This window comes from Haliaeetus leucocephalus, unplaced genomic scaffold (genome assembly GCF_000737465.1).
Source record: "Haliaeetus leucocephalus isolate CR32 unplaced genomic scaffold, Haliaeetus_leucocephalus-4.0 Scaffold848, whole genome shotgun sequence".
NCBI lineage: Eukaryota > Metazoa > Chordata > Aves > Accipitriformes > Accipitridae > Haliaeetus > Haliaeetus leucocephalus.
In genome coordinates, this window is record NW_010973284.1 from 8,581,016 (window position 1) to 8,606,296 (window position 25,281).

At 48.2% G+C, this 25,281-nt stretch overlaps 1 protein-coding gene across 1 annotated transcript; it reads right to left on the reverse strand.

Moving 5' to 3' along the window:
• Window positions 1-16,297: 16,297 nt before the first annotated feature.
• Window positions 16,298-24,870, reverse strand: LOC104841201 (uncharacterized protein PB18E9.04c-like). The gene is made up of 5 exons (XM_010582718.1): window positions 24,774-24,870; window positions 18,904-19,374; window positions 17,489-17,818; window positions 17,163-17,329; window positions 16,298-16,342 (listed from the first exon to the last, which is right to left on the reverse strand). Exons 1-5 carry the CDS (start codon window positions 24,868-24,870, stop codon window positions 16,298-16,300), a joined length of 1,110 nt encoding a protein of 369 aa, XP_010581020.1.
• Window positions 24,871-25,281: the final 411 nt, after the last annotated feature.

Here is a 25,281-nt window from a genome sequence, read left to right on the forward strand (position 1 = left end):
CGGTCCTGCCGGCAGGGTGATGCGGAGCGGTGGTTGCTCCGCTGGTTGTCGGCCGGTAGCTGCCGGTGAACTCCTGCTGTCCCCCTGTAGCGCACTGCTCCCGTGGCGGAGCGGTGCTTGGGCTGATGATCTCGGCAGGGGCCTGCCGCTTCTGACGGCTGCGTGTGGCTGTGTGGTTGGAGTGGGAAAGGGAAGAATTTCGGTACCTCGACGCGCGCCCCGGCCGGTTCCCAAGCTGCCGGCCGAGGCAAGTTTAACGGTGCGGCAGGCCCGGGTGGGCTCCTTCCTTCACAGCCCCGGCTAACGTCTGTTGCTCTTAGTCTGCGGTGGGTTTGCAGCTTGGCAGACTATGCCCTGAGAACCCTGCGGCAGTGGAGTGCCCGCCTGGCACCCAGCAGCCGTGCCGTACCTGCATGCGTCTTCCACGCTGCAGCGAGGCAACAGCGGAGATAGTGGCCATCCCAAACCGAGGGGATTTGAGGGCTCTGGTGAGATCACCTCTCTGTTAAGAGCAGGTTTTCCTGGCACAGTTGCACGGTGTGCCCGTCTGTGCTATACCGCTCTGTATTGCACATATTTTTCTCTCATCACACACCGAAAGCCCCACCTTCCTGTGTGGGTGGACGTTGCTCACTAAAATAGTTCGCAAGGCCTCTGTGCTGATAATCCTTTATCCTTCCCCATCTGAAAGTATGTGTTCTTTGCAGCTTCCCTATTCCCTGCCAACACATTTGCCACATTGGAGACCAAGCCTCAGATTTGGATCTCCTTACCCTAATCTTTATAGCCGCTTAACATAATTTTTATAGTTCTTGTGCAACATTCTCCAGCCATTAGTCCTGAGTTTTGCAAAGTGTCAGGACATCAGATCTGCAAGTTCTGGGGACAACTACTTCAGATACACAAAATTCTTTCTTTGTGGAGTTCCCGTATATCTTCTAGAACCCTGAGAGTTGTTTCTTACTGTAGCCATGCCCTCTGTAGGAGGAGGGCGGAAGGGTCCCATCAGTCTTGCTTAGAATTAAGGTTTGTTCTCGCCAGGTCTCCTTGCATTTCTAGCTTCTGAAGTCAAACCAGCCTACTAACTATGTTCTTTCCTGGACTGAGTTATTCTCATACAAAATCTGTTTTTGCCCATCCGCTCAGATCATTGAATCGCTCGCTCAGTCTGTGAATTGACTAAAGCAGGGGAAAGAGCTCCAGCAGGAGCAGATCAATAAGCTAGAAGGTAGTGAAGGTAAAGGCACTGGAACTGAAGCACTGCTGGTTACAGGAGCCTCTTACACAGATCACTTCTTGTCTAGGTTGCTGAAGTCCTGTTGAAGAAACAACAGGCTGTGAGTGTAGCCTGGCACAATGTAGCTCCATCTCTGTGCTAAACAAGTGAGCACAGACAAAGTGTTGGATACAAGGCAGAAAGGGCTTTTTGAATCTTTCATTTCTTCCTTTGCCTTTTCTTTAGTGATCTAAAAACCTGAGAAGCACCTTTGCTTCCCAGGAGAGAAAATGGACAGTGGAAAACAAAGTTGAAGTGATTTCCTGGACCAAGCTTGGTCTAGAGTCAGGTATCCTCACATGGAGTCTTTTGCTGAAACCCTTGTGATGCACAATATTTAGTCAGCTGGCCAAGTTGCCTTTGAGGGTGGTTAGTTCAAATATTTGAATTCTTAATGTGCCTCTTGCCTCTTTTTCTGTCTGAATATAGTGGTCCAGGAAGACAGGGTTTCTGTGGTCTGCTGAGCATACAGCATAGTGGCAGAGGGGAATTCTTGGGCTACTGCTGTACTCTGCCTGTGTCAAAGATTGGTATGGGACTGAACCTTGAAACCATCTTACTGGGTGTTCCTTGATCCTATTCTTATCAATTCTGTCCCAGCAACTGAAGAGCTATGCTGGGACCTTCACACCTCCTGCCTTTCCTGTTTGCTGTTACAGAGGATGCTCAGTGATTGCAGAACAGCACTTAGAGCAGCTTGGAGGCCTTGCCAAGGAGGACAGAGGATTTGAGAGGTGAATGCCATAACTAGGAACAGCAAATGCTTCACGAGCAGTATGGAGATTGTACATCCTTTTTCTATCCCAGTGCCAACAGTCCACAAGAAATAAATGAGATCTCAGTGCTAAGACCTTTGTAGATTCAGGATTGGTGCAGGGGAGGTACTGGAGGAAAATGTAACTTTCCTCACTTTCTTTAAGTGGTGAAAAACTACTGTGACAAAATGATGAATGTGTGAAGGAAGAGTTGGAGCAACTGCAGCATAAAGTCAGTGAGTGGTGTTGTGTTCTGCTCCTCATGTGGTCTGAACTCTGATTCTGCACTGGACAACCTGTTGCTGCCCAAGTGGACTAGCAGAAACAGCCCCCGGTGGGAAGCGCTGTGATGTTCGTTATAGTTGAGGGTCTCTGTTCAGGAAAATGAAACCAGGGAACACTGCTGAACAGGCAGCGCTGGAGGAGAAGTAAAGAATACACAGGGCTGGCAAGCTGTGACTCCGTGCTGTGCTCTGGGAGAGCTGTGGGAGGAGAACATGCATGGGGCTTGCCTGCAGCCTCTGAATCCACCCTTTGCCTTGGGAGAGATGTGGGTGGATATAGTTCTGTAAGGTTTTGCTTGGCAATAGAGGGATGGAAAATCAGGTGCAGAACATAGTTTAGCCATGGCCTTTTTCTTAGTCTGTGCGAGGTCAAGTTGCTTTACTGCACAGGTCAACAAGAGGAAAAACTATTGAACGAAATGCCTGCAACTGATTAAATTAAGAGAACTCAATGTTGACACTGCAAGGTGGGCTGCTTTATAGTCACACCTCTTCCATCCAAAATCTGGCACTGGATGATTTGATGGCCTGTGGCAGACCTACTGTTGGAATGATCAATCTTTGCTACTGGGATCTGTGGAGGAGAACTGAGTGTTGAAACTGATGTACGAAGAGTTTACTGTGAATAAACTCTGGGTTTCAGCCAGACTGAAAAATGCTGTTGCTGCCTGGAACAGAGGAAGTATTTTTATTAAATATTGTAGCACGACTAGAAGGCTTTGATCAAGACAGCCAGTGTGCAAGGTGCTCTGCAGTCACCTTTCCTGCCTCCCAGGCTTGCTGAAACAGCAAGAAGAAGCCTTCCTGTTCCAGTGTGGAATGATGGAGGGCAGTTAGAAAGGTATCTTCAAAATATGTATAAGTGGGGGAAAAGATAGTGTTTGTATGTATTCTGATGTAGCAGGTCCTACTGCAGCCAGAATGAAATTGATCATTTTTTTAGTTTTTGCAGAAGTAGATGACCTTTGCAAAAGGGAGAATCAGAAAAGGCTTGATGGGAGAAGAATAGGGAATGGACCGAGCTGGGGGGTAAGGGCTGAAATGAGAGTAAGGCTAAAAACTGGCCTATATCTTTTGCACCAAGCAGCATGTTACCATTCTTCTGGAAACCTCCTGATGCAGGAGGATACTTGCACAGCCAGGGCTTGTAATCTGCTTCCTAAGGGGAGGTGGAAGCATGTTTTCAACTTCTCTGTAAAGTGATCACTGTGGGCAAAACACTGCTGTTCTACCTGTACCAAAACTTTAATTCCTGCTGAGGAGGGCTAGCATGAAGAAGAGGTTACAGATGATACCAGGTAGGGTGCCATCGTGATCTGAACTCAGAAGCATATAAAGAAACCGAGTGTTACTTTTGGTGCTGGAAACATGAAGTGTTCATCAGTGACGGCATGTTGTATGTCCAGCTCTTTACTTCTTCTCAGTTGTTCTGGCCTCATCTGGACATGATTTTTCTGCAGGGTTTAATGCTGTTGTGGTGGATCAGAGGCTGCCTCTGGGAAATGCTTGGAAGTGATTGTCCCCTCTTTCTCAGGTGCTAGATCTGCTGAGCAGCCACAAAGCAGGATCTCATAGTTTACACAAACTCAGGATGGAAGTGGGGAGCACCTAACAGAAGCTTTGCCACATCAGGATACACCTTCAGGGAGTTTGGGGGGTGCCTGGGTCTGTGCATGCTACATAAGAGCTGCTGCAGGGACAAGTGCAGCTCTTGGGGTTCAAAGGGAGTAACTGCCTGGGAGCTGCAGGAGCGTGTCACAGGAGGGTGCTGTTGGCTGGTGGCTGTTCAGAGCTCTGCAGGACAGCTCTTACTGTTGCAGCTTGCTTTCACAGGGGCTGGATTGGCAAACTCAGAGATGCTGGGGACTGATCCCTCATCTTGCCGTTCTTGTTTGCCAGCTGTCCTTTGTACCTGCCTGGATAGAGTATTTGTCTTGCGGAGCACAGTTCATTTCCATGGCTAGTATGGTACTGGCTTAGTGATGCTGAAGGTAGTAGATTTGTCAGCTTTGTGAGGTGAGCTCTTCTGTTTAAATCCTGAACTGGTAAAGCTTGAAGTGGGTATGGCTTAAGTGTCTGCCCTCTCCTGGAGAGGACCTCTGGCTATGTGCAGGCAAGGCGTTCAGTCCTTCTGAGACAGCTAATGAAGGGGGTGAAATGGCAGCCTCTATTACTGAGACGTTTGTATCCTGAGGGTTAGCATCTTCAGCTTATTCCGTGTGGGCGTTGAGAATGCTTCCCAGCTGTCCTTGGAGCTGAGCTGGCAGGGTCTGAGTTAGCTCATGGCCTCCCTGAGCCATCTCATCTGCCTTGTTTAATCACGAGTGTTGCTGTCTCCTACCCAAGCCTTCTGTCAGGGCAGTGGTGGACTCCACATGCTCTCCTTGTTGCTAGCTGGATAGGACCTTACTTGTTTTTTGCTGAAATGACTGGAAATAATACTAGGTGCCTCCAAGAAGAGGTGCTCATTTGAATTGCCTAAGCTCTATTTCTTTCCCAGTTTCCCTATCCTCCCTCACTTTCCTTTCTCACCATGCTCAGCTGGTGGGAACTCGCTTTGCTTGTGCCTCTAACCTCTGCTAGTTTGGCCCTTGCTCTCCCCGCACCCCTGCCCGAGGGCTCTGACCTGCTCCCTGGAGAGAAATGAATTACATTGGAGCTTCCTTGTTGAGGATGCTTAGATCTTTCTGGCTCTGCTTAATGGTATCCTCTGTCCAACCCTAGCTGCCCTCAGACAGCTGCCAAATGTCCTAACTGTTGCAGGTTTAGCTGAGGATTCATGTCACTATTCCCGGTGTTAGCTTCCCCATACAGCTTTGTGCTACGGTAAAACAGCATCCAGAGAATATGCATCACTCCTCTGGGGGAAGGATGTCTCTGTGAGGTGTCTGTGTCCCAGGTATGGTTTTGTTTCTTTGTTTGTTTGTTTTTTATTATTAGGAAAAACAACACTCCCATTCATCTCCCTCAGGCTAATGCTGATGTCACATGGGCTACAGCGTGATTTGGTGTCATCATAAAGTATTCATACAGAAAGGATCTTCCATTCTCTGTGTTCTCCAGAACAGTAAATAAGTATCACCAAGACACAATGTTGTACTGCTTATAGCATAAGGGACTTCCCTTCTGCTTTCCATCCACAGCTCTTGAAACCTTCTTCTGACCCTGTTAAAGAACTATTGCTCTGCATTAGGTAGGAACCCGAGACAGATAGTCACACAAATTGTTTGAAGACTCATGGCAATTTGGTAACTGAAATGGAGTTAAAGGATGTCTTAATTCCTTGTCTGTTTTTCTGATCTTTCTCCCTCTTCACCATAAGCATATTAATGTCTATCTTTATTAGTGGAGAAGTATTGGTGGACACTGAGTGTGGAGGTCAATGTAGCTCTATTATTAGGTTTTCTTTGATAAAGGATATTGTATCAACTTGGTGAGATGTTTTCAATAATGGAACTTCATTGCAGTTCTCTTGTAATTAAATATCGATTCCCTATTTGTTTCTATAAAAGCCTAAGGCCTTCCCTTATTATGTCACTCTCCCACCTATTGTCAAGCTGTGATTTCATGAGATGTGTCTGTGCTGTTAACATCAGCTTAAAATGTGCCCACCTCTCTGCTTTTTCCTGCACTGGCCTCATAGCACATTGCCTCCTGAGTTTCTGCCACTGCAATTGTTGGCGTGCTGTAAATCCGATCAGGGAGCCGAGCTGGTTCTAACAAGTGCGTCATTGTTTTGTTTTGTTTTTTTTCCCCTAAAGTGGTGTGCTTCACAGTGCTGCTGCAGGAAAAAATTGTGCTGGCACAACTGAGATAACAATGTGAACAGGGCTAGGTGGGGAGACAGAGGTTCTGCTGCCAGACCGTTCATCTGCTGAAAACACAATTGAATTGCTCAGCAGAACTGCTCTCTGCTGCTGCGAGGCGTGACTTTGTCAGAAACCCCATCAAAGTGATTCTCACCCCATCCCCACCCCCAATTATTGTTCCAGTAGTCATTCCTAAGCATAAGGGACTGTCAGTGTTATCCTTTTGCTTCAATCAGATCTACAGTCTCTGACCTGAAAGATAAAGTGAAAAGTCTGTTCTTGAAGGAGGTGCCATCCACTGAGCCTGCAGGGAAAGACAGAGATCATACGAACTATTCCCCACTTACTCCAATGTTACTAACGCTCTGGGACATGGTATTCCAACCTCCCTTTGGCTTAGAGATCTCATGGTCAGGTCAGGTGTCCCGTTGTCCCTTTCCAACACAAACTGGGCCCTGTACTGGAAGGGGTTGACATTGTCACTGTGGCTTTGAGCAGAAATGAGTTGGCCAATTCTTTGTGTTTTAAACCTGCATGATTTGGAGTTGCTTGCAGCCATTGGTGTCAAAAACAGATGAAATCCAGTGCCTGAACATTTTTGCCAGTGGGTTTTACTGCCTAGGTTTGTGTATCATGGAACCTGTTTTCTGCTGCCTTGTGCCACTGCTTGTACCCATGCAAGAATAAGTAAAATGCTATTAAATCAGAATAGCAGCAGTTTCTGCACGTGATAAGAGGTGTCACAAAAGGTAGACAGTGGAGGCTTAGGCTCAGCAAGTTCATCCTTGAACTTTTGACCTAATCTGCTGCTTCCTTCATTTCTTCTAGAGAGAAGCAAGAACTTGCTGAGAGAGGCAGAATGGTTTTCTCCATCTTTGGGTGAGGTTTTCACCTCAGACTTCAGCTCTGATGAGCTTTCCAGTGCTGCAGAGATCAAGGTGCCTTAAGGTAATTGTGGCTGGTTCCTGCACCCTCAGGATCTGAAAAACCTAGTGGGATTTTCCACAGTAATGCAGTTGACAGAGGTCTGCAGAACCTATTTATGTCTACTGTTCAGGGCATTCCAGAGGTCATACTGATAATTTGACTAGAGATTTGCTGTGCCCAATTTTACTGGTAGGACTGAGTATTAGGCACCTACAGGCAGGAAGGCAGTACAATTTGGAGTAGTGGCCTAGCACTTGGGCCACAGTTAAAACTTTGCTCTGAGAGCACTATTGCTATGCCAGGACAGGGGTAACATGTGTGTGCCTGTCTGTTCTTTCATCTTCCCTCCCCATCTAGTGTCAGGGTAATGTAAAGCTGCATGTGAGGGCCAATTATGATACTTATCACTTCCTCTGACAGTGCCAAGATACCACTTTTTAATGTGGCTCCATTTTTGTTTTGGTGCTGACACACAGCCAGTGAGATTAGGAAGGTGAAAATTGCTCACTTCAAGAAGGTTTGTCTCTCAGCCTCTTTATCCTTTTGAATTTATGCCTTGCTTTTAGGATATAAAAAACCCTTGTGTTTGCATTAACACTTAGCATTAAAGGAAATCAGGAACAAGAACAAAGGGCTAATGTTCCTTTAAAAGAAAAAAAATCATGCCCTACTTTAGTAAGATGCTTAAGACTCTTGTGAATGGAGGCTGTAAGGCATATTAAACTGCCCTGTGTTCTGTTTTTCCAATTTACTAATCCTGCTGATTCAGACTTTACTAGCAAACTTGCTACAATTAACTGCTTTGTAGATGCAGTCGTAACATGTCAGGTTGCTGTTAGGACAATGCCTAAGGAGTCTTCATGTCCCATGAAAGGGTTAAGTTTTTCTCTTTAACATTTATTCTGAGACACATGCCAGGTAGGGACTCCTGTATAGAGCTTTACTGATCAAATGCTCAAGCAGTACCCCACATTTAATAAGAAGCTAGTTACCTGTTGCTTAGTATTAGCAGTAAATATTTATATCATAGTAGCATCAGGAACCCTGTCCAATAGTACCGCAGGGGCTCCCAGTAGCTGTGTTGGCAGCTTGCTAGGACACTTGGAACTATGATTAACTTACATGGGCACCTATTTTTCTTTGAGTTTAGGTAGCTTGTGAGGATGCTTGTTGGCATTTCTCTGTTTCAAAAGAAGATGAATGAGGATGTTTTTTACTGGAGTTTGACACAGATTGCAGTCCACGCTGAACCAGCAGTGCTGGACGTAGGCTGCCGTTTGTTCTTAGGACTGGCATATGGGGTAGGGAGTCTGGGGAAGGCTAATTCCTTGTTCTGCTGGTGTGGATTGTAAAGCTATCTCCATGCTGGAGTGCTTTGAGCTGGGGGAAAGCAGTGCTGGAGAAGAGGCTAGAAATAGCTGGAGTGGATGACCTCAGCAGTGACCTGACAGCCTGCCTGAGCTAAAGCTGCATGACCTTTCACGTTAACTAAAAGATGCACTCTTTACTGTAGGAAACAAGTACAAGATGGAAAGGATATTGACTTCTGTAGGTGGGCAAACCCTTCTTCTTGACTTGTTTGTTACCTGGATTTACCAGAACTGGAAGCTATGAGGTATGGGGCTGACCCAAGGGAGGCAACTCAAAAAAGGGAAACAGTCATTTTGATAAGTCATTCACAGACCCGCCCAGTCCCACACTCTACCTGAGACCTGAACTGTTGGCTGTCATCTCATGCTCTGTTGCTTAGACCTACACCTTTTACTTTTACAACACGGCACTGTGTATTCTCTTCTTTCACCCCAGGTGACAGGCACTGATGGAGGGCCTGATTTGTGGTGCATCAATCAGCTTTTGCAGTTGCCAGCTGTCTTGCAGAGGGAGAGATGCTGTGGTGCTTGTCTGCAGCGCAGGGTCTCCTCCAAGGTCAGAGAATTCCTAGCTGCAGCCCTTTGCTTCAGCCCTCCCCTGTGGGATAGGATGTATGATCCTGTCTTCTGAGCTCTCACTTGGTGGACCAGAACAAATTGAGAGAATTTTGTGTGTTGTCTCTACTAATGCCTTCAAATGTTTTTTTCCCCAAATGTACTGCAAGTTTTGGGTTATGTTGGATATTGTTTAAACTGTTGGCTAGCTAAAGCTCTGGGGTATATAGCTGGGCTGAGGTTGTGCTATTTGGGGAGACTGTACATAGCAAGAACAGAACAGATATAGACTGACCATATATTTACCCTGTCTGACAAGACCCAATATGGAGCAGCTGACTTGACAAGTGTTGGTAAACTGCTTCCTCTTCTGTGGCTCAAAACAGGCTAAGAAATCTTGTTCTTTGAACAGAAACCTCCACGACCACTATAAAGGGAAGGTTGCTGGGTTTGTTTTATGAGAATTAAGTGTCATAGTGGCAAAAAAGCGCCTTGTGAAATTTCCTAATGTGGTTTGAATTTTTTTATTCCATTTTCCTCTGAGAGAACTTAATTTTAGAATTGCTAGCTGGTGAAGGAGAAGGGCAGAGGTCACTGAACAACACTGAGTTCAGAAAGCCTTAAGAGTATGGGGAAAGAGGACAACTGCCTATTTGATGGTGAAGGCTTTGTAGTCTAGCAAATGGGATAGTGCAGGAGATAGATCTGTGGCATACTCTTTGCTGCCTACTTCTCAGTCAATACAAAGGACCTTGGGATGTGGCACAGAGTCAGGGATGCTGTAAAGGGGGCCCAGCAGAGCTTGGTTAGGACTGGTTTGAAAAGCAGGCAGAGACTGGTGGTGCTGAGAGTAGCAGTAGGAGTCATCAAGTGGAGGCTTGAGCACAGATCAAGACAGGACACAGTGGCAGAGGCTGCTCCTATGACCTTCATCTCATTCAGTTGCATGAACTGTGGCTTTTGCTTTGAAGATCAGGCTGAGATCAGTTAGTTTTTCCTCTCCAGTGAACAGCTGCTTCCTAGAGTTCAACTCTGCTTCTTAGAGTGGACCTGAATGTGTGAACAGCCATTGGCAGATCACGGTCAGGATATGAAAGCCTGCTTGAGTGGCTTGGATTTGACTGAAGCTGAGCTGGAAAGTGACTTGATGCATCCAAGAAACAGACCGAGCAGGATGCAAGTGACCCATTTGCTATTCAGTGTGGGCCACCAGGTTAGACTCTGTAAAACAAAGGGAGCTGTTTTCCCAGTGCTTCCTTCTCTCAGCCCTTTTTCTTTCTGCTAGCCAGCCACAAATAGTATTGTGCACAATTGCCTTCCACCTACGAATATTGACATCCTTTTAAAAAAGTAGGTGAAAATTCTCATCCTGCCCCAAAGTTTATCAGTAGGGACATTGAAGGAATGATTATGTTAGTGGCTTGATCTGCCTGTGTGATCAGAAGGCATAGCCAGGATTAGCACAAAGGAAAACTTTGCTAATTTTGCAGATATCCCTGGTAAAACCCTTCTCAGTCAGACTCAAATGAGTGCCTAAATCTGGCTGAAAGGCATGTTCCAGAACCCATGAGCCTTGTCTTGTTCCAAGCAGAGCCTGTAATTTAGCACCGAAAGCTTCTGGAATTCAGACATAACAGCAAATTTTTAAGAAAATACTGAACAGGGCTGACTGCTCACCCCTCTTCCTACAGCTCCCAAGAAAGACCACTGTGAAAAGAAACACTCTAATGCTTGTGAGAGTCATCCTATGGCAACTGATGTGTCTAATTTCAGGGCAAAAGTACTTCTGAAGGAGAGAGGATTAAAAAGGGGAGGGGAGAACCAACCCTGCGGGAGATTGTCAACAGATGTTCCATTATAGTTCAAAGAGTGCTAGCAAAAGGTTTCTGCTGCAGGGATATATTAATTCTGGGCAGTTCATCACAGGGAGACCTGTTTTATGACTGGGAGGATACTTCTGGTAACTTACTTAGCTCTTTATTTGAACTGTGGGTGGGGGATTGGGTCTACCTGTAAACAGAGAGGGAGCTGAACAGTAGGAACAAACACATACTTATTTTCTTGCAGCTGTGACCACTGTCCATCTTTTCAAGATCAAGCTGGCTTTGTGGTTCAGGGGGTTATTTGGCTGATGGGTCTTTCAGAAGAAAAAATATTACAGAGGAACAGAGGCTAACTATTGTTAAACTGCTGGTGCACGTGAAGCAGACCTGTGTTGAGTATGTCTTTCAAGTATGTTTATTAGACAGGAAGTGGGACACAAGGAAGCACAAGGAAGGCTGTGCAGGCTGTCAAGCAGATGAATACATTGATCCCTTTGTCTCTAAAATGCGCAAATCTATCACGTTTGACACTGTCTAGCACCCTATCTGTGCTTCCTTCATGTAATAGTTAATGATTTCTTATAAAAGCTTACTAACGTTGCAGAATCAGCTATGGTGGGGGATGTAGTTTGCAAGCTATGTATCATCAGCCACAATTAGAAGGTCCTCTTCTGGGCAGGTCTAAGTGCTTTATCTTCTGAGACTGTTTTGAAGTTGTGCTTTGGGTGAAGGCTGATTCTTCTCAGGTCTGTGAGGAAACATGTCCCCTGTAGCATTAGAGTGGGGAAGAGTCTTCATTCAGATGTGGTTGGATGGGGAAGTTTGAAGACCTTCATTATCTTACAAAGTTCTGGGGGATTAAAAAAAATAAAGCACAAACAGTTCTGGGGGCCTAATACTGATGGAGACTTTTATATTAGCAGTCATGGTCTTCCAGCTTTGCTTATCTCTTACCTATGTATCAGTAGGACATAGATATGGCTGTTTTATGGACAGGAATTGCATGATTTCATTTTTCTTGGGGGGGGCGGGTGTGGAAAGGAGGATTGGAGAGAAGATCCCTGTCTCACTTTCGCTAGCAGTGAAGCAGAGGTAGCAAGTAGATGGGAACATCCCTGGCAGAGGCTCAGGAGGTGCACTTAGAAAAACTCTCCCCCTCCCCCATGACAAATCCACATTTCTACTGAATTAAATGTAGTCATAGAAAATTGAGTATAAACAATGTGGAGGCATGCAGCCTCCTTTCCTTCCTAGGTGTCTGGGAAATGACAGTAGGCATTTTGTGTTCTCCTCTGGGTATGAGAAGAACACTGGCTACTAAAAGCTTCCCAGGTTATGTATCATTTCGTATGCTTCATTACTGAAAGTTTACTGCTCTGCGTCCCTGGCTTGCTTCTGCACTCCTGCTCCCTGGATCAGTGCAATGCCTTTTTCATTCTGCATTAAGTGGTAGCAAGCACAGGCAACTATTATCCATGGGAGAGCCTCATGGGAGATCCACACACTGCCTTGTCCACTCCAGTGCTCCTCATGGCAGTTTCTCTGTCTCTGAACACTGGCTGCAGCCTTATTTACAGACTTGCAGTGTGACATGATGGCGAAAATACACAGTGTCCAAAGCTAAACTAGAGGCGCTGAGCCATGAAGGACAACTGAGCAGGCAGAGAACTGGCAGGTAGTACAGGTAGCCCTGCCCTTGGCACAGCAGCTCTAGCACTGTCAGTTTTCAGCTGCTCAAATCCCCTTCCCTTCAAAACATGAGTCTGGTGAGAGGAGGGCAGGACAGAGCAGGCAGGTGGGTCTCAAACTCTGCTTTTCTTTTATCTGGGTTTCTTTCCCTCCTATTTAAATATAAGTGATTTGATTGATTCTTGCCCCTTGCTAATTAATAATGTAATTGTGCCTTAGCCTAGGAGGCATTAAAACTAAGCCTCATCAAAAGCGAGAGCTGTGCTCAAGGGGACATGCAGAAATTGGCAACGGTTGTTTCCTGGTTCTGTCGGTTTGCTTTGCTGCATGGGAAAGACGAAGCCCACACAACTGGCCCATGGTCCATCCCCAAACCTGGCCACCTCAGAGGTTGCATCACCGGGCTGGGAGGTCAGAACTTGGCTGGGCAAAGGCAGTTAGCTTTGTGCCTCCGGAGGGTGGCTGCCTGCACAAGCCTGTCCTGCTGCTGCCTCTCCAGCTCATGCAGATCTGCTCTGTGCTACCTCTCTAACAAGGCAGCTCAGCAGTTTGTTCTGCAAAGAATGAATCACGTCTGAGTGGGGTTGGTAGTAAAAAGGCAGAACAGAGGAAACTCCAACATAAACCACCAGAATAATGCTGACTTCAGACCTGAGAAGACTAGCTTAGTTGTAGCATGTTTGTTCCGTTACTTAGTTCTTCTGTTCTGTATAGTTGTATGTTGGGACAGGACTGAAATCTCTGCAGGGTTTAGAGTTCACCCCCAAGTCTTCAGATTACTCAGCAAGCACTTTGCTAGGCTCAGAAGTCTTTGTTTGCTCTCCTCTTGCTCTAGATCTTCCAGGGATTTGCTTTTCTAGATAACGTTGTGGGAACTCCTTCAAAAACAGCATATGCCAAATGACCAAGTACTTCTACTCACCATATTTTGTTTTTGCAGTAGAAAGTCTTGTAACACAAACAGTCTGTGATATGAGCTGGATGATTTTGCGTAAGTATTGTAGAGACTATTAACTCAGGAGAGACTCTTATCAGGTCTGTAGCAAGAGCTGGGTTTTTGAAACAAACTATGAGTGCTTACCTCCCTGTGGGTCTGAGCTCCAAAGGGAAGATTCAAAACAGCTATAAAGCTAAACAAAAAGAACTATATGCCTTTCAGTTTGCTTTGTCTTCTGTACTATAGAAAGAAGCATGACAGATGATGCTACTTAGGTTTGGATTAGGCTGGCTTTCAGGATATTTCTGCACATGGAGTTCATGGTTACAGTTGACAACAGATGAGAATAAGGGTATCTTCAATCAGAGGCAAAGGAAGAGAGTCTAAAGGTGTATGTTAGATTATTTGGTCTAGTGTGGTTCGCTGAGACAGATTTCATCTGATTTGACCGTACAGAAATTAATCTCAGTCAACCCAGACAGGGAATGACCCTGACAAGAAGCAACACAAGCAGAGGGTGGTGTCCTTCTGAACCCTCAGAGCTATGGTTTAGAGCTGTCTGGCATTTTCACTAGTATCAGCTCTGTGAGTCTTTCTACCCCAAACTGCTGCTGTTTATCTATCACAGGATTCATTGCGATCTACAAAAGCTTTTCAGTTAAATGTTTGCAATGAAAATATGAGGACTGGGACACCTTTGGCATTTGTAACTTTATTGCAGAAAAAAAAATCCACTATTAACATATTTTACAAAGAAAGTTGCACTTTGGTGTTGGGCGAGTTTTCTTCCTCACCCTTTTCCCCTGGACAGCAATGCATGGGAAACCAGAACAACCAGCCCCTGCTCTTTCGGTTGTGTGCCGAGACACTTTCCAGCTATGCCAGCCTGCACCAGTTCCAGCCAGGATGGAGTTCTGTTTTCCACCACTAACTTGCCTCTCTTTGTGCCAAAAACCAGTAGCACCCTGCCCTCTGGCAGAGGAAACAAGTCTGTAGCTAGGGAGATTGCTCTGTGCAGACAATGCTTGATACAAAAGTTTTGGAGTTGTGACAATTGCCCTTTAGTTTTCATGCAATAATAGTAGGAGAGAACCAACCCTTCTTCCCTATTTTACTGGGCATCCTTACAATAAACAGATGCAAGGCCAAAGCCAACAGCTGAACCCAAACTGCACTGCAGCCATTTGTCAGCCACTTCGGAAGTAGTAACACAGGAAGGAGGAACTGCTGTATTACCTAGTTCATTTATTTGACCCAGACCAGTTCTGCTCCATCTTTGGGCTTCACAGATAATTTGAGCCCTGCTGATGGGGAAATTCGCCTTTCCCTGCTAAGACAAGCAATAACAGCACTGGAAAAAAAAAGGTACTTCTGCTAGTGAGGCCTGGTGTCTGTCTTTTGTGGGGCCAGTGAGTGTTGCTACTGAAAGGAGAGAGACTGAGGCTTGTAAGAGCAATGTGGTAGATAATCTCTAGCCCTTGCTGTATCCTGAGGGAGCAACTGGCTTAGTCCAAAATCAAACACTCTAGAGAAGGCATGTGTTTCTCCTTACCTGCAGTCAAATGTGAATTAGAAAACAGAAGCAAGTGTTAATTACATAAAGATTTTCATGTCATGCACACTCTCGGTCTTTCTGAGGCAAGGGCACCAAAAGATCCTCAGACTTACACTCAAAGGCTCTGGTGCATGGGTTTCCTTGAGGGGCCTCAAGAGCCTTGGATGCAGTCTAGAGCAGTGATACTTTGAGGCAGAAGTGCAGAATCTAATCAGCCTAACACCTAGAACGGGAAGGGGAGGAAGGCACCTACATCCAGGATCTGTCCTCATGACAAGACACCAGCTGGCTCAAAGACCAATATTAGAAGGTAAAGGAGCTTTGACCTTGCATAGCAGAGGAGGGAGAGTGCAGTACTAGTTTTGTACAACAACTTTCAGCAACCAGATGCTAGCAGCAAAATGGGAGGTACCTGAGGAAAGGCATGTGTCAATCTAGGCAGGGGAATGGACTAAAGCATTTACTGAGCCTGGGCAAAGAGTTTATGCATATGCTGAAAGCATCAAGTATAGAAGACAGAGTTTCCTACTTTTGGTGAGACCAAATTAGTGTGTCTAACTGGCAATAGACTGAGTCCTATCAAGCCCTGCTAAGCTAAAATTATGTTCATTTTCCTCCCAGCAATTTCAAAGCAACATCAAGTAGCAAGGGCACTTCTCCAGTGGCCACAAAACTGTTTTCCCTGGTTAGAGAAAAGGTACACATGTAGGAAGGAAGCAGAGCAGTCTGTTGTCCTCCTGGTAGGTGTTTCAGGATGGGCAGTGCCAATCCCAGGACTAAAGCTGAAACAGGAACAAAAAAAAGTGCAGGAAAAAAACCGAAACAAACAACCTTAAAAATACAGAACAAGAGGGAGCCCAAGAGAACTGATTTCCACACCCTTGGCTTCCTCAGAAAACAGCAGTCTCCTTTGCTAGCACTGTGCTGACACCATCAGTGTTAAAAGCTCTTGTATGGATCACTTGCCCACCTCCTTTGAAAGCAGCAGCTGCCAAGATGGACAGAAGAGATCCATGCAGAACGTGATGGCAAAGGTTGTCTTGGCTAATTGGTCACCACACTAAAAGGAGGAGGCACCTCTTCAGGGCATTTGAGGAGAGCCTGGAGGAAAGGGCCAGATTTGGGCTCTGATTCCCAGCATAAAAACGTCAACATTGAATTATTTAAAATGTCTAAAATCAAAAGCCATCTGAAAAGGATCTTTCAGTTGTGTGCAAATCACAGCCCCTCATTCCTCAGCAGATCGTCTGGGACCAAGTCCTCAAGGCCTTCTCCTCTGGGAAGTTCAGCCGGCCAGGCAGAGCACAGCCTGGTTGCCTAGTAGCTGTAGAGTGAGAGAGGGGTGTCCTCCATCATGTCATCCTAGAAGCAGAGAAGAGCGTGCTTTAATGAGATGTCTGCACGATGGCATACAGTCCCAGCCTGGAAGAGTGCTGTGCAGGCAGCACAGCCTTCTCATCCACACTGTCACAGTGTGGCCATCTGCAATCCACCTAAATGCTGTCCCTGCGCAGTTCCTGGATCTTTGGACTGCCACTCTCCTCTCCTGCTGCACCTTTTGGAGAGAAGAGGTGCATGCAGGAAGAGCCTGCCTGCTGCAGAGATATGGAAAACCCTGGCTGTGGAAAACTCCGCTCAGCTTGAAACAGCATCAGCTTGCTTGCTAGCTGCAGAAGGGAAGCAGTACTCCTCTGTCCCAGAAAGCGCAGGGAGTTAGTTGCAGCTTCCCCAGAGCTAATCCAGCCTCTGAAACCCTCATATCTTTTTTATATCCCTAAAGGGTCAAGCGCAGACAGACAGACAACCTCCCCGGAACAGAGCACAGAATCTGCTTTGTCATAGTCACAAAGCAAATATATCAGAATATAGGAGGAGAGGCTAGGAAGGTGTCATTTCAGGGGAAGTTTGGATGGAGCTCCCCTTCCTTTCTCTGTTTAACCTCTTAGCATTCCCCTGCAGAGTGAGGGGAACGCAGAGAGCTTCTTTAGTGGCCAACCTTGAGACTTGCTGTCTTGATTCAAACCCTGGATGGAAGGAGAGGGACCTAAGAGGGAACAGGAGTTGTGATCAGCATTCTTGCTGCTGCAAATACCCAAAACATTGCTAATGTAGTAGAAGGGGAACTGCAAAGCAGCCAGTATCAAGCCAGACCATGTCAGTCTAGTCTGAAGGCATTACTCACCATGGGCAGGTCCTGCAGGCGCCGGAACTCCATGCGGCTGTTGTGCTGGCGGTATCTCAAGAAGCCCACCAGGCCTAGGATGCCCACCATGACAATGAAGACGGAGATCACAGTGATTACCAAGGGATCAGCCCTCGTTGTATCAGCCAAAGGAGAACTGGGTAGCTCTGCAAGAATACCAAGGGAATGAAGCCAAAGGAGAGCCTTCAAGGGGTAGCAAAGCCTTGTCTTTTCTGGTTCTGCTTAGTACAACCAAGAGGCAATTTCAGGTAGCCCCAAGTCTTTGCCATGTTTTGTGAGAGCAGGGACAAAACCAGAGCATTTACCTGGATTTTCGTCATCACCAACATCCAACACAGAAGCTTTCTCGTGCACGGGCTCTAATGACTGCTCCAGTGTAGATGTGCTGTTGGGGGTGGCAGCTGTGCTGGTAGACATGGAGCTGGTCACAAGGGGCCTCACTGTCACCGTACTGGAAGCAGTAGCAGAGGACGTGCTCCCTACGGTGAAGATGGGAGCAGAGGAGGTTCTGGGCTCCACGGTGCTCTCCCCTGTGGTACCCACAGGGCTTGTTGCTGGCCTGGTTTCAGACCTTGCTGCTGTAGGCCCCACAGTCTGCCCATCAAAAGGCCCCAGCTGAGAATTGTTAGTTGTTGCTGCAAAATAGGAACAAGCAGTTATTTCAAAGGATAAAGCGCAAGCACACTGTTCTGTGGGAGTGAACGAGACGGAAGCAAGGCTGTGCAGAAGACTGCTGTGACTATAGGAAAAGCAGCTTATTGACAACCCTTTGGAAAACAAGCAGGTCCTACAGAGCAGCCACAGCTGAGCCACACTGTAAGCCACAGTGCTTAGAAGGTCCTCTTGGTTTTTGTATGTGCCAATCTGCAATGTCAGCCAATGTCAGCTGGGCCCACAAGTCCTCTGGGGACAAAGGGCAAGCAGAGAAGCCTCAAACAGCTCTGCACAGAGCTGGACATCACTCCAGAGCAAGAGACTGGGAAAGGTCTCTCGTTCCTCCTTATGGGGAGCAGAAAGGGGGCTGTGCAGGGATTGGGTAGCAGCATCCCCTGAGGCTCTGTCCGTGCACCACAGAACAGCAGGACCCCGTGATACAAGCCAGGGCAAATGATGCAGTTGTGCAAGAACACCACGCAAATCAAGCGTCAATCAATATCTGCCTTGCATCAGGGGTGTGTGACAGCCTGGCAGACCCCAAGGTGGGCGAGACTGGGATCACAGACCCTACAGCCAGTTGCCATGCTGCCCAGAGGGATCTGAAGGTATGGTAGGGATTCCCATGGTTGCCCAGGGATGGATGGGCTGATGCTTGTGCCTGCCCATCTCCATGCTTTGTGTTAAGGGAGGGTGTGTTGCCCCGTTCTGCAGGCAGCAGGGAAGGCTCCTATCAAGCCCCCAGCCCTGGTGCAGGAAGAGCCTAGCTGGGCAGCACTGCTGAAGCATGTTGTTTTGGGTGAGATGTATAAAGGACTTCCCTGCACACAATCAATGTCCTCATCAGAAAGCAGCCAGCACAACTAGTACCATAATTAATGGGGTTTGCAAAGAGAATGCTGAACTAACAGCACCTCTGCAAGTCAGTCTCACTGAACTGGCTGTGCTTAATGGCTCATCCCCCTTTTCTCCCTCTCTCCAGTTCCCATGAGAGTTCACAGAAGTTTCCAGGCTGTGCATCCTCGGGGCAGGACTTTCTGCACAGGCAGTAAAGGCAAAACCTCACCCGGCACACTGTTCAGAGGAAGCGTGGGGGTTGCACTGGTGGCATCATCCATTTCTTCAGTTGTGCTGAAAGGTTCTGTGCCTTCGTGGTTGGGCTGGTTTTCTTCCAGGGTACTGGCAGTCAGGGGAGGGGAGGGGATGTCAGTGCTACTGTTGACTGACACGCTCATGTTGTGGTGCTCATGCTGTGTAACTGTGACGTCCCCAGGGCTGGCAGTGGTGGAAGCCTGCAGTCTCTCTGCCTTGGTGCCTACCGTGGGGGTGGTAGGGATGGAGGCATCCTCCATCTCCATAGCTTGGGCTCCAGTGGCATTGAGTGTTGCAGCAGTCAAGTTTTTCTCCAGGCTTGTCTCAGGAATGGCAGTAGTCACCGGACTGAAGTCAGAGGCTTCCCTTGGCTGATGTGAGGTTAGCACTGTGCTAAGAAAAGGTGATGGTGACACCAAGGTCTCTGCTGTCTTCTGTCCCTCTCCTATGGAACAGAGTTAAGAAATGCTGAGATGTTTGTCAGAGATACCACACTGAGAGGAGAAACAGAGGAGGTGGCCAGAAATTGAACCTCTCTATCCCCTTAACTCCAAATCCAGCACAGGTTTACACTTGGGGAAGGGGTTCAAATAGCTCCTCTGTCCTCCTGGCCTCTCTGAGACAGGGACCTGCTCTAGGGGACCTGTCTGCCCCCACCCCAAGCCCTGTGCTGCTGTTCTGTGCGGTAAGCATCACTAACCCCTCTACCCTGGAGCACCTCTTAAACCTTTTTAGAGAATTTCGTTTTTTTTTAAAAGTACCACCTGAGACCTAATTCTGTGAGAAACCTAGGTAAGTCTTCCTTGGTTAATTGAGAAAGAGTCAGAATTGCAGAAAAAATACAAGTGGGGGGAAAAAGTAGAAGTAGATCCTCTAGCTCCCCTGACCTGGTGAAGTGTAGAAAAGTGATGTTTAAAAAGTCTGTGGCTGGCAAGGGTAAAGCATGTATTGCTAGTCATCTTAGTAGTAGTGTGAGCTTGCTGCTAGAGGGAAAGGTGAAATGGGTAGCAAAAGAGTACTACAGCTAACAGGGCTGGTGGTGTACTTTGGGAGCCACCTTCACAAGCTATTTATGAACACATCACCTCCATAAAGTGTGACTGTTGTCATAGAAATGGGGAGCTACTCAGCCTCCCACTACAGCAAACAGGGCCAGCTTCCCTAGCAGGAACCTGCAGCAAGCAAGGATCCCCTCCCTGGATCCACAGCCGTTAGACGGCGTAACAGCATGCGGGAGGAGGAAAACCACAAGGCTCTTACACTGCCCGTTCATAAACAGGGATCCTGTGAGGGTTTTTTAGGGTGTAAACAGGAAGAAAACAGGGAAGTGTAGCCACATCAGGATGGAATCTCCAGACAACTTAAAAACATCTCATGGTCAATATTTTGATGACTTCTGTTCAAGTTTCTACTCAAGCCACAGAGGCATGATGAGCCAGCTACAGAAAAAAATAAAGGTATTGAAGAAAATCCATCTTCATGTCCATTCTCTTCACAGTGGAGGAGCATCCAAGGCAGATGCTGTAACCAAGAAACATTCATCCACCACCAAAGCAGCCCACTTTTGTACTAAGGGTTTGGGGAAGTCTTAGCAGTTTTTAAAAGCTCTTCAGAACAGACACAGTTATCAGAGCTCTTCTCCAGCTACAGCACTTAACAGGCCCTAAAAAAAGACACAATACATCTCCCTCAGGAGACTTTTACAGTACCCCAGCCAGCTGGAAAATTCAAAACCTTGAAGCAGCCTGACGGAGCTGTGCTTCCCCGGCCCAGGGCCCCAGTCCCAGGAGGGCTCCCGTGGGGGATGCACGAGCAGGCAGCACAACCTCGCTCGGCACATTTGGAGAACAAGCTCTCAAGGGGAGCCCCAGCTGGGGCAACTTAAATATGAAGACCGAAGGCGTAAGTGATGCTCCCTTTGGCCTCGCCTGGATCCAGCTGTCCGTGGCCACAACATGCCTCTGAACAAAGCAAGCTGCTCTCTGAAATGGAGTTAAGGCATAGAATACACTTACACGAGTAACACTTGGAAGGAAAAGAGCTGAGCACTGTGTTTCCTGGGGTCAAGCACCAAAGCTCACAGCTCTTCATGTGACAATTTCCAGCCCTAAACCCAGCATTGCTATTCAGTGTGCTGCTTGCTGGGTGAGATCCCAGCAGCTCCAGAGCCTGTGCTGGGCAACGCTGAAGGATCCCAGCTGGGCATTGGCAGATGCTCTGTCAACACCCGACTACCTGCTCCTACGTAGCAAGAGACGCACACAGAGCTGCACTGTCACCCTGGGGTAAACAGGAAAGGTGGTGGCCAGGTGCCCGGCCAGCGGGGAGCCCGGCTACGTGCTGCTTTGCATAGCTGGCCTCTGCCTGGGGCAGCCCCCCACGGGGTGGCAAGCTGTGATCGGGGTCACGTGTAGGAAAGATTTCGGGAGAGCTGTCATGCACAAAGGCTTGAGCGCCTCCGAAACAGCTGTGCCAGTTTCTGACTAGGAAAGGAAAGCCAGGGGGAAGGCAGACGAGTCGGTCCTACGTGCCAGGGCACCTCCCCACAGTGTCAGGAGCTGGCATCCCTGCCAGGAGGTGCTGTGGGGCAGGAAGGTTTGTGAGGACAAGCAGCTCCCCGCTGTCTGCAAGAGGGAGACCTAGTGGGAGTAGTAGTTCCCGAAGTTCTTCTCTCCATAAGTAGCCACACGGCTCCTTCCTCCAGAATTGCACGGTGTCCGTGACCACCAAGAAAGCGGTGCCCAGGCGGACAGGCTGCTCCAGCCCTGTATCCTACAGGAACGTATCAGGACCATTGTAGAAAGGCTTGTGCTGTAGCAGCAGCCAGCCCAGGTCAGGTGTAACACAGCACTGTGGTGTGTAAAATCTGGTTTGTAGAGAATTGCAGAAGAGATGTTAAAATTGGCAGGGATGGAGCAGAAAGCGGCCTTTGAGCATGGCAGGGGTTGATGGCACCTGGATTAGCGGGTCATCCAGCCCAGCACATCACGGCACACCCAGCTCAGGAAACAAAGGAGAGCCTGCAAAAAAGGGAGAGCCTAAACCAGGCTAACACAAAGACTCAAGCCAGTAAGAGATGATGGGGGGAAGATAGAGAACAAGGCAAGAGCCTTAAGATGGACAAGGAAACACAGGACAGTGAGTAAATCCTGATCACTCGGGGACAAAGAGACAAAAGATCACTCACCATCTGTCAGCTCCTAAGGGGTAAGGGCACATCCAAAGCCAGCACACAGTCACCAAGCAAAGCACCTGGGGAAACACCCAACTTGGTCCTTGTGAGCATGTGGATGTTAGGAATGCAAGCACTAATGAATTTTACTTCAGTTTTGTTTTAAAATAATACTACTCCCCCATAGGGTCTTGCATTAAGATTTGCTACATCGTTGCTGCAACGCCACAACTTTGTTTCCCGCAGTTTTCTCACCCAAACAGGCAACCCCATTCCCACCCAGCTCTGGTGCAAACTCTGCAGTACAGTGAGGGAGACCACAGCTCTGCTGCGAAGCCGCTGTGGCTGGCTGTGCTGGATGAGACCCAGCAAACCCCACGCCAGCTGTGATCCTCCAAGGTCCAACCACTGTGGTTTGCTCTGGATTCTGGGTGCCCGACAGGTCGGAAAATCCCCAGCTCCAGCGCTGTCGCTGCTGCTCCAGTCGCTGAGCGATGATGTTTTTAGCTGTTTATTAGTTACTTACAGAGATGCAGGTCAGAGCTCGTTACTCTGGCGTCTTCCTGGAGGAGCTCCGCTTCCTGCACCACATGCCAGGGAGGCTGTGGCTCCATTGCCTAAGGCATTGCCCTCATCGGCTCCTGCAGACAAGAGGGAACCATGCCCCTCTTGTCTCAGGTGGAAAGGGAAGGAGTTAGTGTGGATGCTTCACCTGCTCTGGGATCCTCCGAGGCCTGACAGTTGCAGCACCCCAAGACAGCTAGTGAAGCTGCAGTCACCCTCAGATCCAGGGTGTAAAGCAACTACAACCGTACTGCAAGTGAAGAAGCAGGACCAGCTGCAAGCAAGAGCTCTGATAATAACAGCATCTCCGTTTCCCTGATGGGGAACCAAGGGTGCTTTGGTTACATTGCAGTGCCTGCTAAAACAGAGCTGGCTGGTGGTCCCCTGGCTATAGCCCCACTCCTGCCCTGTGTCTGCGCTAACCATCAGGCTCAGTCATGGTGAGAACCAGTGATCTCAGACCACATGAGGGCAGGGCTGGTGGATTTGGAGCGGCAGCTCCCATCAGACAGTGCTGACTGTAGTGACCTCTGTCTGGGAAACGAGAGGGGCGAAGGAAGAGCGCGGTCCCAAGGGAGGAGGGATGCAGCCAGCCGAGAAGCCCCTGCCTTGGACAAGGGTGGGAAATGCTCCCAGCTCTGCGAGGGAAGGGAGGGTTCTGAGCATCAGCCCACGGCTTCGGCCCCTCTCCAGCGCTGCATGACGACACTGAGGGACCTCCATGCATGAGCCCGAGCTCCCACCAGCTCCAGAGCAGACATGGAATAAATATGCCATAACGGAGAGGAGTGAAGGAAGCCAGCTCTGCAGGAGACGGGGCCGTTCCTGCTTTGCACTCCCTGCCCAAGTTTCAGGGCTGGGGCCAAGCGAGGGGCTGAGGAAGGTTTGCACAACCAGCACAGAGCAGTGCTGCTGTGTCAGGGCAGCCATGCAGAGTGGGGACATCTCCTCCATCCTCTGCCACAGCAGCCACCCCACCATCTATTTGTTTCTCAGAATAAAACAAGGCAGCAAGACAGACCAGGGCCCCAGCTGGACCAGCCTGCAGACGAGCTCTTGCCACAACCCTCCTGCCCCAGTCCCAGCAGCATCCTCTGCACCCTCCTTCCTATCTCAGCCAGAAACAGCAGCCTGAGCTCCCCAAGGGTCAACACAAACCCGGCTCCAATACATAGCCTTTACCACCATTTCTAAAATCCCTCTTAGGGTGAGATGTAGGAGAGCCACGTAAGGTAAGGAAGCCAGCAGCAGGGTGGCTGCCAGGGCTCGAGGGAGAGCAGGGCAGCGGGGTGCAGGCTGCAGTCGCCACTGGAAGAGACGCACAGAGATCCAGGCGAGAGCTGGGCACAAAGACGAGAACAGATCCACCCAGGATTTCAGAAAAAGTGCCTGTGGGAGCAGGACTCCCTGGTGCGAATGTATCCTCCTGCACAGGCTGTCACTGTCTGCGGATAGCACCTCACTTAAATCAGCTTCCTACAGAATGCGTGTCAAACCACTACTCTGATTCATTGAAAAGGCACCCAAACCCCTCTAAAATGCTATTTTTGTGCACTAACTGAATTCAATTTCCATTTAAGTGTAACAGCTCAAGTCGCAAACAACCTAGTAAAATGCAAAATTAATATAATGTTTAAAAAGTAACAGCATAAGCTGTAACCTGTATGTATTTAAGCAATTATCTTATATCCTATTGCTTAGCAAAGTACTCCATTAAGTGTAGAAATTATCTTTTGTTGCCAGTTATTACATTTTTATGGTTACCAACCAACGGTAATTAAACAACCTCTTCAAGGAAAAAGAGCTTGAGTATAAATGCAAATAAAACCATATAGTGGGATTTAAAACCAAGGCTCTTCATTTAATTTAAAAGCAGAACCAGAGTAGCTGCTGATTAGATACCATCCAAGCCTGACCTCTTCTCCTTAACTCAGAGCTTGGAATAAATAAAACAAGTGACAGAAGAGATTTCTAGAGCCCTTCAGGTAGGTGCCAGATGCACCCAGGGATGCTGTAGAGCAACATCCTCGTTGCAAAGAGGGGAGGCTCAGAGACACAGATCTGGTACGAAGGGGAACCGCTTTGTAAACTCAGCTCCAGTTCGATACCTTGCAGGACCTCGACGGAGGCAGGACACCACTGGGCTGCATTTGCTGCAGGCTCCAGCGCTCTCCCTGCCAGGGCTGATGCCGGGACTGTCCCCATCCCGGCAGAGAGAGGCTAAACCGGCTCAGCCTGCTGCGAGGAGTCCAGGGTTGGGGTACAGGGACAGATTGGACCTTGCAGCCCGCTTGGGGACCACAGCAGAGCTCTTGTACGGCAGCAAGGTAATGCACCGCACCCCACGTGGCCTCTGCAAGCTAAGCCATGCCCTGTTGCGCAGGCAGCAAAACTGGGGGGGCTGAACTGGGGGTGCCGAGCACCCAGCATAGCCCTGGAAAGCTGCCAGGCCAGGCACGTTGCAAAGCAAGGGCTGCGGTAAGGGACAGGAATAGAAACTGAGTCTCCTGACCGAGAAGCTCCTTCCAGCCCGATAGGCAGGTGGCCATGAGCTGAGCATGAGACGGGGCTCAGATTAGATACGGGGTGCTGAGCGAGCACAGTGCTGGGGAGGGA

Bases quoted from the DNA above. Each gene is read 5' to 3' on its own strand.
- LOC104841201 (XM_010582718.1), bottom strand. From the start codon at position 24,870: ATGGGGACAGTCCCGGCATCAGCCCTGGCAGGGAGAGCGCTGGAGCCT. The intron at 17,819-18,903 runs GTGAGGTTTTGC...CCTATTTTGCAG, and splicing joins TCCTCTGAACAGTGTGCCGG to CAACAACTAACAATTCTCAG. The intron at 17,330-17,488 runs GTAAATGCTCTG...GTATTCTTGCAG, and splicing joins TGGTGATGACGAAAATCCAG to AGCTACCCAGTTCTCCTTTG.